Raw genomic sequence first — 12,928 nt, forward strand, 5'->3', positions numbered from 1 at the left:
GTAAAGACTTATGCTCCCCTCTTCCATCTACAAACCAATGAATATCTAAATATGGGATAAAATTGTTCACTTCAGCTGTAGAAAAGCAATACATTGGCAGAAGACAATTTTAAATGCACTTAAGACAAGGCAGAGTTGCAATACTTTCCAAGTAAGCGCAAAGGCAAATGTGCTACTCCACTGCAGCGAAACGCAGAACACATACGGAACCACGCAAGTCAACAAAATTTGCAAGATAATGTAACTCATCTTTGTCCTCAAGAGGACATGTCCTTACTGTTGCTTTGTGACAGAAAGCCATTCCTAGGTGGCAATGCTGATAGATTCAAATCTCAATTACTGACACATTAGACAGTCTCAATTTGAAAAGTTAACACACAAAAATGCAAAGCAACTCACCACTGGGAACCAAACAGGAATGTTGCAAGAGCTATTTTGAGGAGAGATACCCAACTGGCCCACCAATGGGACATGGGTTGGGTTTTCCACGCTGACCCTCGTGTTAAAGACGGGAAGAAAATCTGTGTGCAGGAAACACACTGCTGGGGAAGAGGCAGAGAAGACATCCAGGAAATGTGATATGGGGAAAAGTGGGGCAGAGAGTCGGTGATCAGGAGTCTCAGTGCGTGGCGGAGAGGCAGCGCACAGAAATTGCAGTGGGGGAAGAGAGAGGCGGTGCGCTGGATTTGCAACGCGGGGCAGAGCAGAGAGACGATGTGCCTGATCTGCAGCATAGGACAGAGAGATGGCATGCAGGAATAGGAGCTCCAGGTGGGGAGACGGTGCACCAGACTTGTAGCAAAGGATGGAGATGTGGCATGCAGGAAATGCAATGAGAGCAGAGAGTGCAAGAATGACAGATAAGAGGCAGTAGTTACAACATGAGCATGTAAGAGGGTGATAATATGCAGGAAGTGCAAATGGATAAAAAATGCAAAACATACAGGAGATGAATTGGTGGGGGTGAGGGAGTAGCAAAGACATGCCAGAAACATAGTAGAGCATTCACAATGTGCCAGAGATGCAAAATGGGACAGAAAAATGCTAGAGCAGTGGGTCAGAAATGTATTGGGGTGAGAAAAGAATGACCCAATGTACAAGGAATGGCACTGCCCAAGGCAGGGGCAGCAGGGACCTCATTACCAGACGCACCATTCCCGATCTCATTCACAGCTTTATCCTTTGAATTCTTATTATTATCGATGCCAGTCATCGATCCCGCAACCACCATTTCAACTCCGCGAGTAACCACTGTGCCACTCAGTCATATTCCAGCCCACCCCACACCGCTACATGGGGTGTAGCAGCAGTGTGTTTGGGGGAGGGGGGAAAGGATGGGGAGAGGGACAGAAGATTTTTATTTTGCCCCCCCCTTATACCCTATTATTTCCCCCCCTCCACCCTCTCACTGGGGGAAGAGGATTGGATTTCATAGGAACTCCTCTCTCACTGGGGGGGGGGGGGAAGGATTAAATTCTGGAGGGACACTCTCTCACTAATTTTCCAGGTGCTATTCCCCAAATTTACCCTCTGCATCCTAGTATCAGAATCTAGGCCCTTGGTGTTAACATAGAACATTGCTGCACCACAGACCATTCAGTCCAAATTATTGTGCTAACCCCTTAACCTACTCTAAGATCATTCTAACCCTTCCCTCTTATATAGCCCTCCAGTTTTCTATCATCCATTTATAAGTTCCTTAAATGTCCCTAATAAATGTCCTCTGCTACTACCACTGGCAGTGTGTTCCACTCTCCCATCAATCATTGTGCTAGAAACTTACCTCTGATGAACCCCCCACCATATTTTCCTCCAATCACCGAAATACTATGCTCTCTCGTATTAACCTTGGGAAAAAGTCTCTGACTGTTCAACTGATCTATTATCTTAGACCATAAGACTATAAAACCATAAGGTACAGGAGCAGAATTAGGCCATTTGGCCCATCGAGTCTGCTCTAACATTTCATTATGGCTGATCCATTTTTCCTCTCAGCCCCAATCTCCTGCCTTCTCTCTGTATCCCTTCATACCCTGACCAATCAATAATCTATCAACCTCTGCCTTAAATACATCCAATGACTTGGCCTCCACAGCTGCCTGTGGCAATGAATTCCACAGATTCACTATCCTCCAGCTAAAGAAAGTCCTCATCTCCATTCTGAGACTGTGTCCTTTGGCCTTAGACTCCCCCATCATAGGAAACATCCTCTCCACATCCACCCAATCAAAGCCTTTCAACATTCAACAGGTTTCAATAAGGTCACTCCACACTCTTCTGAATTCCAGTGAATACAGGCCCAAAGCCATCAAATGGTCTTCATATGACAAGCAGTGTCATCCTGGAATCACTTATGTGAACAACAACACATACAAAATGCTGGTAGAATACAGCAGGCTAGGCAGCATCTATAGAAGTACTGTCCATGTTTCGGGCCGAGACCCTTCGTCAGGACCAACCGAAAGGAAAGATAGTAAGAGATTTGAAAGTAGTGGGGGGAGGGGGAAACGCATCGACAGTACTTCTCCTATAGATGCTACCTGGCCTGCTGTGTTCTACCAGCATTTTGTGTGTGTTGTTGTTTGAATTTCCAGCATCTGCAGATTTCCTCGTGTTTGCACTTATGTGAATCTCCTTTGAACCCACTCCAGCTTCAGCAAACCCTTCCTTAGATAAGGAGCCCAAAACTGCTCAAATACACTGAGTGAGCCCTCATCAATGCTTTAGAAAACATGAACATTACATTCTTGTTGTTATATTCTAGTCCTTTCAAAATGAATGCTCACATCGCATCTGCCTTCCTCACCAGACTCAACCTGCAAATTAACCTTCAGGGAATCTTGTAAAAGGACTCCCAAATCCCTTTGCTTCTCAGATTTTTGTATTCCCTCTTAGAAAATATTCAACCCTTTCATTTCTTCTAATAAAGTGTGCGATGATACACTGCCCAGCACTGTATTCCATCTGCAACTTTTCCCGTTCTCTGAATCTGTCCACCTGTAGCCTCACTATTTCCTCAAATGCCCCTCAAATCTTCATATCATCTCAACTCACTTTTTATTGTCATTTTGACCATAACTGCTGGTACAGTACACAGTAAAAACGAGACAATGTTTTTCAGGACCATGGTGCTACATGAAACAGTAGAAAAACTAGATTGAACTACGTAAAAACACAGAAAAAAAAAGTACACTAGACTACAGACCTACCCAGGACTGCATAAAGTGCACAAAACAGTGCAGGCATTACAATAAATAATAAACAAGGCAATAGGCACAGTAAGTTGGTGTCAGTCCAGGCTCTGGGCAGCAAAGCCATCAACTCTATTACCCAAATCATTGACATAGAACATAAAAACAATCAGTCCCAATACAGACCGCTGTGGAACACCAGTAGTCACCATTAGCCAACCAGAAAAGGCTCCCTTTATTCCCACCCTTTGCCTCGTGCCAACCAACCACTGCTTTATCCATGCTACAATCTTTCCTATAATACCACGGGCTCATTGCTTGCTTAGCAGCCTCACGTGTGGCACCTTGTCAAAGGCCTTCTGAAAACCCAAGAACACAACATCCACAGATTCTCCTTTGTCTATCCTGCTTGTTACTTCTTCAAAGAATTCCAACAGATTTGTCAGGCAAGATTTTCCTTTGACGAAACCATGTTGACTACGGCCTATTTTATCATGTGCCTCCAAGTACCCTCAAACCACATCCTTAACAATCGACTCCAACATCTTCCCAACCTCTGAGTTCAGGCTAACTGGCCTATGATTTCCTTTCTTCTGCCTCTCTCCCTTCTTGAAGAGTGGAGGACATCTTGTACACCTCTTTCAACTCATCCTCCTCACTCTCGGTCCCAGTGCACCAGTTTATTTCCAATTGAAGGTCCAGAATATTCTCCTCCCCTCTATCTGCCAGTCCTGCTTCTCTGCCCCAAGTATCCTCATATTGGCTCTTGTCTGTAACCAAGCCGTGGTTACACAGTCTCTCTGATATTATTCGCACTCACAGCCTGCGTTCTCACGTCCTTTCTGCCCACCCCCTCCCCATACCAGGATGGGAATAGGTTTAATAAGTTGTGAAATTTGTTGCTTCAACCACCTCCGGCCCTCTCTCACTGGAATATTACCCACACCCCAGTCCCAACATTGCCAGCCCTAAGCAATGCCTGAATCGCATCCTTTCCACGCTGGTGGGAACAATTCTCAACTATAGTATCACTGAACTATAAATAATAGTGAATTCCCCATTTTCAATACCAGTCTCAAACCTCTCCATCTACCTCTTTCACCCTTGCTCTCACTCCTTGTTGCCCCTCAAACATCACACCCCATTCCCCTCTCGTACCTTACCAACGCCGTTGCTAATAAGATCATGGACCATAAGACAAGCTGTCTGTGAGCCTGGCAGTACATGCTCTCAAGTGTTAGTATGTTCTGCACAGTGGGAGAGGGGAGAAGAGGGAATATCTGAGGTGGAAAGGGTCATGAGTTGTGTTGGCTGCTTTCCCAAGGCAGAGGGAAGTGTAGATGAGTCCATAGAGGGAAGGCTGGTTTGTAGGAGCCTGGGCTGTGTCCAGAACTTAGGCAGCACACTATTACCACACCAGTGATCCACATTCAAGTCATAAAACATGGGAGCAGAATTAGCTATTTGGTCCTGAGAGTTTGCTCTGCCATTCCATCATTGCTGATTTAATATCTCTCTGAACCCCATTCTTCCAGTATCTCTCCATGACTTGACCAATCAAAAACCTATCAACCCCCGCTTTAAATATACTCAATGACTTACTTGGCCTCTAAAGCCGTCTGTGGCAATGAATTCCACAGATTCACCACCCTCTGGATAAAGAAATTCCTCCTCATCTCTGTTCTGGAGGGGCATCCTGCTATTCTGAGGCTGTGCTTTCCAATGCTCAACTCCCCAAAATAGGAAACATCCTTTCCACATCCACCCTACCCACAATCTATCCTAGTACAACCCGTGCTCAGCAGGGTTGGCTGGATCTTCAGATCATACAGTTCTCTCTGCTTCGTGTTTTGAGGGTTCCCACCCTCCCTGTCCAAAGTTTCTCTCCTGAGCTCACCTTGGTGCCCCCTAATCCACTGCTCCCTGCCCTTTGCCTCATCTCAGCAGGACAGAACAGACACTTCTGTGCTGGGACTGAGTGTTTTAGCTCCCAACACCACTCTGATAGACAAGAAAACAGCAGGAGCAGACACCCAATGTGATTTTGGCCAAGCTGACTGTGGTCCATCTGCTATTCTGTAGCAGATCCCCACTGAATCAGGTTTAAAATCACAGGCATATGTCATCAAAATGTATTGATTTGAAGCAGTACATAATAATAAAACTATAAATATATGTTAAAAGAGAAATTAAATAGATAATGCAAAATAGTAGTATTTTGGGTGACAGGGAGGCAATACATCTCTACTAAACGAGGTATAAGGTGCTCCTCCCCTCCAAGAGCCTGCAGGTCACCCTTGGGAAATGTGTAAGGTGTCGCACCTGCTTAACCCTTCCTCCTCCCCCTCCACACCTGATCAGGGTCATAGAAAGCCACATGAGCAGATGGTTGTATGGACAGCTGGTACACATCAAGTCCTGGTTATGCCACCGATGCCAGGCAGACAATCTCCGGAGTATTGATAACAGCTGGGGTCACCTGTCTTGTAAAGACACTGGCCTAGGAGGAGGAAATGGCAAACCACTTCTGTAGAATGATTTGCCAAGAACAATCATGGTCATGGATGGACCACGATCCCCACGTCATATGACATGGCATGTGACAAACGAATGAGTGAGACAAAAGATCAAAAAATGAAAAAAATAATGAGGTAGTGTCCACAGGTTCATTCTCCATTCAGTAACAGGAAGAAGAGATGTTTATTACCAATTTTTCTATATCCCCTGATTGATCCAGTCTTCAAAATTCCTTAGAGTAGCATACTTGGAGATTCATCTCTCTCTGTGAGAAGTCCCACCTCAGTTATAAATGACTGCGTCCTAATCTTGTAACTAGTCTCCCACCTCCACTGCAGGACAAGCTCAACCCGGAAAAGTGTGAAGAGATTCACTTTGGAGGGTTGTATTTGAAGGCAGAGCACAGGGTTAATGGCAGGATTCTTAGCAGTGTGGAGGAATTGAGGGATCCTGGGGTCCAAGCCCATAGAACCCGCAAAGTTGCCGTGCAAGTTGACACATGGTTCAGAAGACATACAGTACGTTGGCCTTCACTGGTCAATGGAATTGAGTTTATCTATTGTGATTTAGCACAGAACGGGCCCTTCTGGACCTTCAAGCCACGCCGTCCAGGAACCCATGACAACACTAGCCTAATCAGGGGACAATTTACAATGACCAATTAACCTACCAACTGGTACGTCTTTAGACTGTGGGAGAAAGCCAGAGCACCCGGAGGAAAGCATGCAGTCACAGGGAAAACATACAAATGCCTTAATGACAACAGTGGGAATTGAACCTGGGTCGCCAATAGACCGAACTTGGGAGCACTGTGTTCAGTTTTGGTCGCCTCATTACAGGAAGGACATGGAAGCTTTAGAATAGGCACAGAGGATATTTATCATGATGCTGCATGGATTGGACAGCATGTTTTAGGTTGAGCAATCTCGGGACTTTCTCTCTGGAGCAAAGACAGATGATTTGATAGAGATGTTCAAGATGATGAGAGTGGGACTTCTCAAAGGATGATGAATGTCCAATTTTGCTACCCTACGGAGATGTGAAGACTGAATCACAAACGGAGAATATAAACATCTTCCCATTTCTGAATGGACAATGAACCGATGGACGTGACCTCAATATTTTCTTCATTTTTTGCTATCTTTTTCCATTCGCTAGTTCATTACGTGCTGCGTTGTATGACATGGGCCATCATGGTCCACCTATGACCATGACTGTTCTTTGCAAGTTATTCTACAGAAGTGTTTTGCCATTTCCTTCTTCTGGGTAGTGTTTTCATAAGATGAGGGAACCCAGCATCAATACTCCAGAGATTGTCTGCCCAGCATCAGTAGTCGCATAAGCAGGACTTACGAACAGCCAGAGACATTTTCCCAGGGCGCAAATGGCTAACGGAAGGGGTCATAATTTTAGGAGGATTGAAGGAAAGTATGGGGGAAAAGTATTGGAGAGAAGCATGTCAGAGGTAACATTTTTAAGGTGACTGGTGGGTATTTGGAATGATATTGTAAGAATACAATTTTCTAATATCAATATTTTTAAGATAATTAAAAAATCTTACAGAGGTGGTGAGTGCATGGAATATGCTGTCAGTGGTAGAGGTAGACACATCTGAGGCACTTAAGAAATTATTACGTAGGCACTATGATGATGTAAGCGAAGGCTGACTTGATCTTAGAGCAGGTTAAAAGGTCGGCACCATATCGTGGGCTGAATGGCCTGCTTGGTGATGTAATGTTAGATGTTCTTATGGAAACATCTTGATGTCTAACCCTATAATCAGTATGGTCTCTGTATGAACATGCCTCACTCCTTCAGTATCACTGAGCATTATGTCCCCGCAGTCTACATTTGCCCTCCACTACTCTCAATATGTACCCCCACCCATTCTTGAGCGTGATACCCCAGCACCACCCTCTGAACATTTACAACTAGTACCACCACCACCGTTCATTCTTTGCTTGTACACCACCTCGCCCTCTTGCACTAGATTTTTGCCGAGCCAGTCGAATCTGGGCTATGGGAATGCCCACATCATTCTCCCAGTTAAAAAAAAACAAGCCTGTGTCATTTCCTCTGTCTCTACGTCACAACGCCCACATCACTGTGCAACTTGGTAATAACCCCATTTGATCCCGGTTTCCGTGTGCTTGCATTGGGAAGTCATCCCAATCCCGAAATCTCCACAGTACCAAGCACACAGCCCATCTGCTGATACATCTGATTGCCCACTGCATGTGGGTGTCATCACCCTTCAAACCACCATGGACAGGAATGGGATTAACCCTCTCTCTATCCATGAGCATTAAAGCTATCTATCCAAACCAACACCTCACCCTCCTTTCAGCATAACTTTATGGATATTTCTGCTGCCCAATATAGCCCCACACTACCCCAACATTTTAATCCAGTACCACACCCTCTAGAGCCCTGAACAGTATACCACATCCCAAACTCCTCAATTTTTCCTCCCTTGCTTCAATGGGCTGCCAGATTCTTTGGTTTCCCCCGCCTCAGAAACCTGCCAGATCCCGGCAATCAACCAACCTCTCTATCCCAGCGTGCATCACCCTCTCTCCATCCCTGAGCATCCTAGCGTGGCTTCTGACCTGCCCCCATCCCTCCCAATGATAGCTGGACCTCACAGTTGTCACCCCACTCAGCCCCCGGCTGGATCTTAATGAAGTAGATCCCACATCCACCTCGCTCTCCCTCTCCGTATATCCCTCAACAACCCTCCCCTTCTGTCCTTCAGCGTGCTCATTGGCTTGCTATTGCGAACACCAGGAATGGCCAGGCCTTGGGGATGCTGTCTATCCCACTCATTACTCCCAGTACCATATCTTCTTTACCCAAGTGGTTATTGACTTCTCTATTCCACTGTGATCTGGAGATACCCTCTCCCCTCTGTCCCAGAACATCCTTCCTACCACAGTGAGTATTCCTAGTACCAACATCCCTCTCTATCCCAGTACACACCCCTGGTATCACCCCTTCTCGATCCTCAGAACTACCATCTCTCTCTTCAACTACAATTCCTGGTACCTTCCCCTCTCAATGCTGGTACAACACCCTCTCTCCCCTTCCCCCAACTCCTCCTTACTCCCTCCCAGCAATTCGAGGAGTCAAAACCACCAAGCACAATCCGCAGTTCCTCCCCTTCTCTATCCCAGTACACACTCACAGTACCACCACCTCTCTATCCAAGAAAACACTCCTGATACCACAGTCTTCCCAGAACACACTCCAAGTACCAACACCTCTCCATTCTAGTGCCACTTGCTGGAACACAAACCTTGTATCACCCCCTTCCGTATTCCAGGACACATTTCCGTTACCACCCCCTCTCCCTCCCTCTCAGAACACACAGGCTGTACCACCCCCCTCTCTATTCCAGAGCACACTCCCAGTACCAGCCCCATCTCTATTTCAGAACACACTACTGGTAACACTCCCTCTCCATCCTAGAACACACCACCGGTACCACCCCTTCTCTAGTCCGGAACACATTCCCGATACGAACCCCTCCCTATCCCAGAACACAATCCCTGTACCATCCTTCTCCATTTCAGAATGGATTCCTGACACCACCTTTACCTATTCTACAACGCACTCCTGGCACCACTACCCCTCCATCCTGGAACACAATCCTTGTAACACCCCCTCTCCATTTCAGAATGGATTCCCGATACCACCCTTATCTATTCCACAACACACTCCTGGCACCACACTACTTCCGTGCCAGAACACACTCCATCCAGGTAGCACCACCTCTCCATTTCAGAGCTGATTCCTGACACCACCCTTATCTATTCCACAACACACTCCAGGTACCACTACCCCTCCATCCCGGAACACAATCCTTGTAACACCCCCTCTCCATTTCAGAATGGATTCCCGATACCACCCTTATCTATTCCACAACGCACTCCTGGCACCACACTACTTCCGTGCCAGAACACACTCCATCCAGGTAGCACCACCTCTCCATCCCGGAACACACCTCCAGTGCCACCGCCCCTCCCCCATTGCTCCCCACTTGACTCACCAGGGGCGGCCTGATCTTGCAGATGCCGCTGCGCTCGGCCACCGGCCGGATCTTGGCGATGTAGCCGAGCGGGTCGGCGAACTCCTCCCAGCTCGGCTCGAACACCGGGCACTCGGGCGGCGCCACGAACTCCTCGAACTCCGACATCTGGCGACCCCGTGGGGTGGGGGGGGTCCACGCGAGGGGGAGGGGAGCTTACGTCACGGGCGCGGGTACGCGCACAGTGGGGTGGGTAGGAGGGAGGGGGTCACTCCGGGGTCATCAGCCGCCGCTCCGGCCGCGGCATCCGTCGGAGTCCGCCCCCTCCCCCGCACGTCGTTCGCTCGGCCGGTAAGGCGGGGCCCCTTCCTCACCTCCGGTTCCGTTGGCGGTGGGTTTGACTCCCGGGGTTGCGGGGGACGAGGGCGAGGAGAAGTCGGGAGGGAGGAGGAGAGAGAGAGGGGTTAACTCTACCGACTGCCACCCGCCGGATCCCGGCTCGGGGCTTCGTTCGGGCTCAGCGGCCGATGGCGGCCGCTCCGCGTCTGCTCACACTCGCAATCCCTCCGCCCGTCCCAGTCGGTCGGCCGGCACGCAAGCGTGCGTCAGCCGCCTCCGCCGACGCCAAAGAGTGCCCGTTTGGGACCTCCTCTTTCTGGAATTACGTATGAAAACCACAAAAAAGTTGCCTGGATGACTTAACTGTTCAATTTTAATATTTTCCGATTTGCATTTGTAATACAATATACGTAGTATGTAAAGATCTACGTTTTCCAATTCAAAGTCAAAGTAAGTTTGTGATTAAACTACATACATGTCGCCATAGAGTACTTGAGATTCATTTTCTTGCATGGATTTTCATTATAACAAAGAAATTCAACAGAATTTATGAAAAACTATACATCATAATCAAAGACTGTCAAACAACCAATGTGCAAATAAATGAGCTACACTGAATGTATGTGTTGTAGAGTCCTTGAGAGTGAGTCTGTAGGTTGTGTAATCAGTTCAGTTTTGGAGTGAGTGAAGTTCTTCACTTTTAGGTTTAGGAGCCTGATGGTTGAGGGATAATAACTGTTCCTGAACCTGGTGGTGTAGGACCTCCTGCCCGATGGAGACCACGGCCTGATCAGTGGGGTCCTTCATGACAGATGCTGCTTTCTTGTGCAGCACTCCTTGTGGATGTACTCGGAGGTGGGCAGGGCTTTGACCTGATGGGCTGGGCCGTGTCCAACACTTTCTCCAGGCGTTGGTGTTTCCATAACAGGCCGTGATGCAACCAGTGAGGATACTCACTCCATTGTGCATCAAGAGAAGTTTGCGTGATGGCGTGCCAGATCTACGCAAACCTCTAAGAATGTGGGTGCGCTGTCGTGCCTTCTTTTCGATTCCATACCAGGCTGTGACGCATCCAGTCAACGTGCTCTCCAGCACACATCGATAGAAGTTCATCAAAGTTGACTGGCTGCATCTCAGCCTGGGTTTTGGCTGTGCTATATGCATGTGGTTACAGGTGGAATGGACTCAATGAATCATTTTGGAAAAATCATAAATATTGTGCATTACAAGTTGCATCTCCATGTGGTGTGGGAGCAGTCAAGCGTCAGACCAGAAGTCCCCACAGAAGTCTGTGAGAACAACCAAGAGGATCATAAGTGTCTCCCTACCATCCATGGGGGACGATTATCAAGAGCACTGCCTACACAAGGCCCTTAGATCCCACCCACTCACCCAGTGTCCTCTTTGACTTTCCACCATCAGGAAGGAGACTCCAATGCATAAAAACACAAATGGCCAGGCTGGGAAACAGTTTCCTCCCTCCAGGCTGTTAGGATTCTGAACTCACACCCCATTGGTTTCTAAGTATCACTGATCAATCTGTTCCATACCTTACAACATTTAATATCAGCAACACACACAAAATGCTGGTGGAACACAGCAGGCCAGGCAGCATCGATAAGGAGAAGCACTGGCAATGTTTCAAGCTGAGACCCTTTGTCAGGACTAACTGAAAGGAAAGATAGTAATAGATTTGAAAGTAGGAAGGGGAGGGGAAATCCAAAATGATAGGAGAAGATCGGAGGGGGTGGGGTGAAGCTGAGAGCTGGAAAGGTGATTGGCTAAAGGGCTACAGAGCTGGAGCCGTATCCAGACATGGAGACCGAAAGATCAAGAAAGGGGAGGGAGGTGTTGGAAATAGCTTGTTGACTTCATTAACTTTGCCTCCAACTTTCACCCTGCCCTCAAATTTACCTGGTCCATTTCCGACACCTCCCTCCCCTTTCTAGATCTTTCTGTTTCCATCTCTGGAGACGGCTTATCTACTGATATCTACTATAAGCCTACAGACTCTCACAGCTACCTGGACTATTCCTCTTCCCACCCTGTCTCTTGCAAAAATGCCATCCCCTTCTCACAATTCCTCCGTCACTCCACATCTGCTCTCAGGATAAGGCTTTTCATTCCAGGATGAAGATGTCTTCCTTTTTTAAACAAAGGGGCTTCCCTTCCTCCACCATCAAATCTGCTCTCAAACGCATCTCTCCCATTTCACACACATCTACCATCACCCCATCCACCTGCCACCCCACTCGGGATAGGGTTCCCCTTGTCCTTACCTACCACTCCACCAGCCTCTGGGTCCAATGTATAATTCTCTGTAACTTCTACCACCTCCAACGGGATCCCACTACCAAACACATCTTTCCCTCCCCCCTCTTTCTGCTTCCCGCAACTCGCTTGTCCATTCGTCTCCCCCCCCATCCCTTCCCACCGATCTCCCTCCTGGCACTTATCCTTGTAAGCGGAATAAGTGCTACACCTGCCCTTACACTTCCTCCCTCACCACCATTCAGGACCCCAGATAGCCCTTCCAGGTGAGGCGACACTTCACCTGTGAGTCGGCTGATGTGGTATACTGCGTCCGGTGCTCCTGGTGTGGCCTTTTATATATTGGTGAGACCCCACGCAGACTGGGAGACCGTTTCACTGAACACCTATGCTCTGTCCACCAGAGAAAGCAGGATCTCCCAGTGGCTACACATTTTAATTCCACATCCCATTCCCATTCTGATACGTCTATCCATGGTCTCCTCTATTGTCAAGATGAAGCCACACTCAGGTTGGAGGAACAACACCTTATATTCCGTCTGGGTAGCCTCCAACCTGATGGCATGAACATTGATTTCTCTAA

At 47.6% G+C, this 12,928-nt stretch overlaps 1 protein-coding gene across 2 annotated transcripts in view; it reads right to left on the reverse strand.

The window, feature by feature from the left end:
- kdm5c (lysine demethylase 5C) overlaps window positions 1-10,317 on the reverse strand; it is a 127,285-nt gene extending 116,968 nt beyond the window's left edge. For both annotated transcript variants that reach the window (XM_059949663.1, XM_059949662.1), the window contains exon 1: window positions 9,757-10,317. In XM_059949663.1, the coding sequence (XP_059805646.1) occupies window positions 9,757-9,903 (147 nt within the window). In that variant the 5' untranslated portion in view covers window positions 9,904-10,317. The remainder of the gene's footprint in view (window positions 1-9,756) is intronic.
- Between the last annotated feature and the right edge of the window lie 2,611 nt (window positions 10,318-12,928).

This window comes from Hypanus sabinus, chromosome 24, assembly GCF_030144855.1.
Source record: "Hypanus sabinus isolate sHypSab1 chromosome 24, sHypSab1.hap1, whole genome shotgun sequence".
NCBI lineage: Eukaryota > Metazoa > Chordata > Chondrichthyes > Myliobatiformes > Dasyatidae > Hypanus > Hypanus sabinus.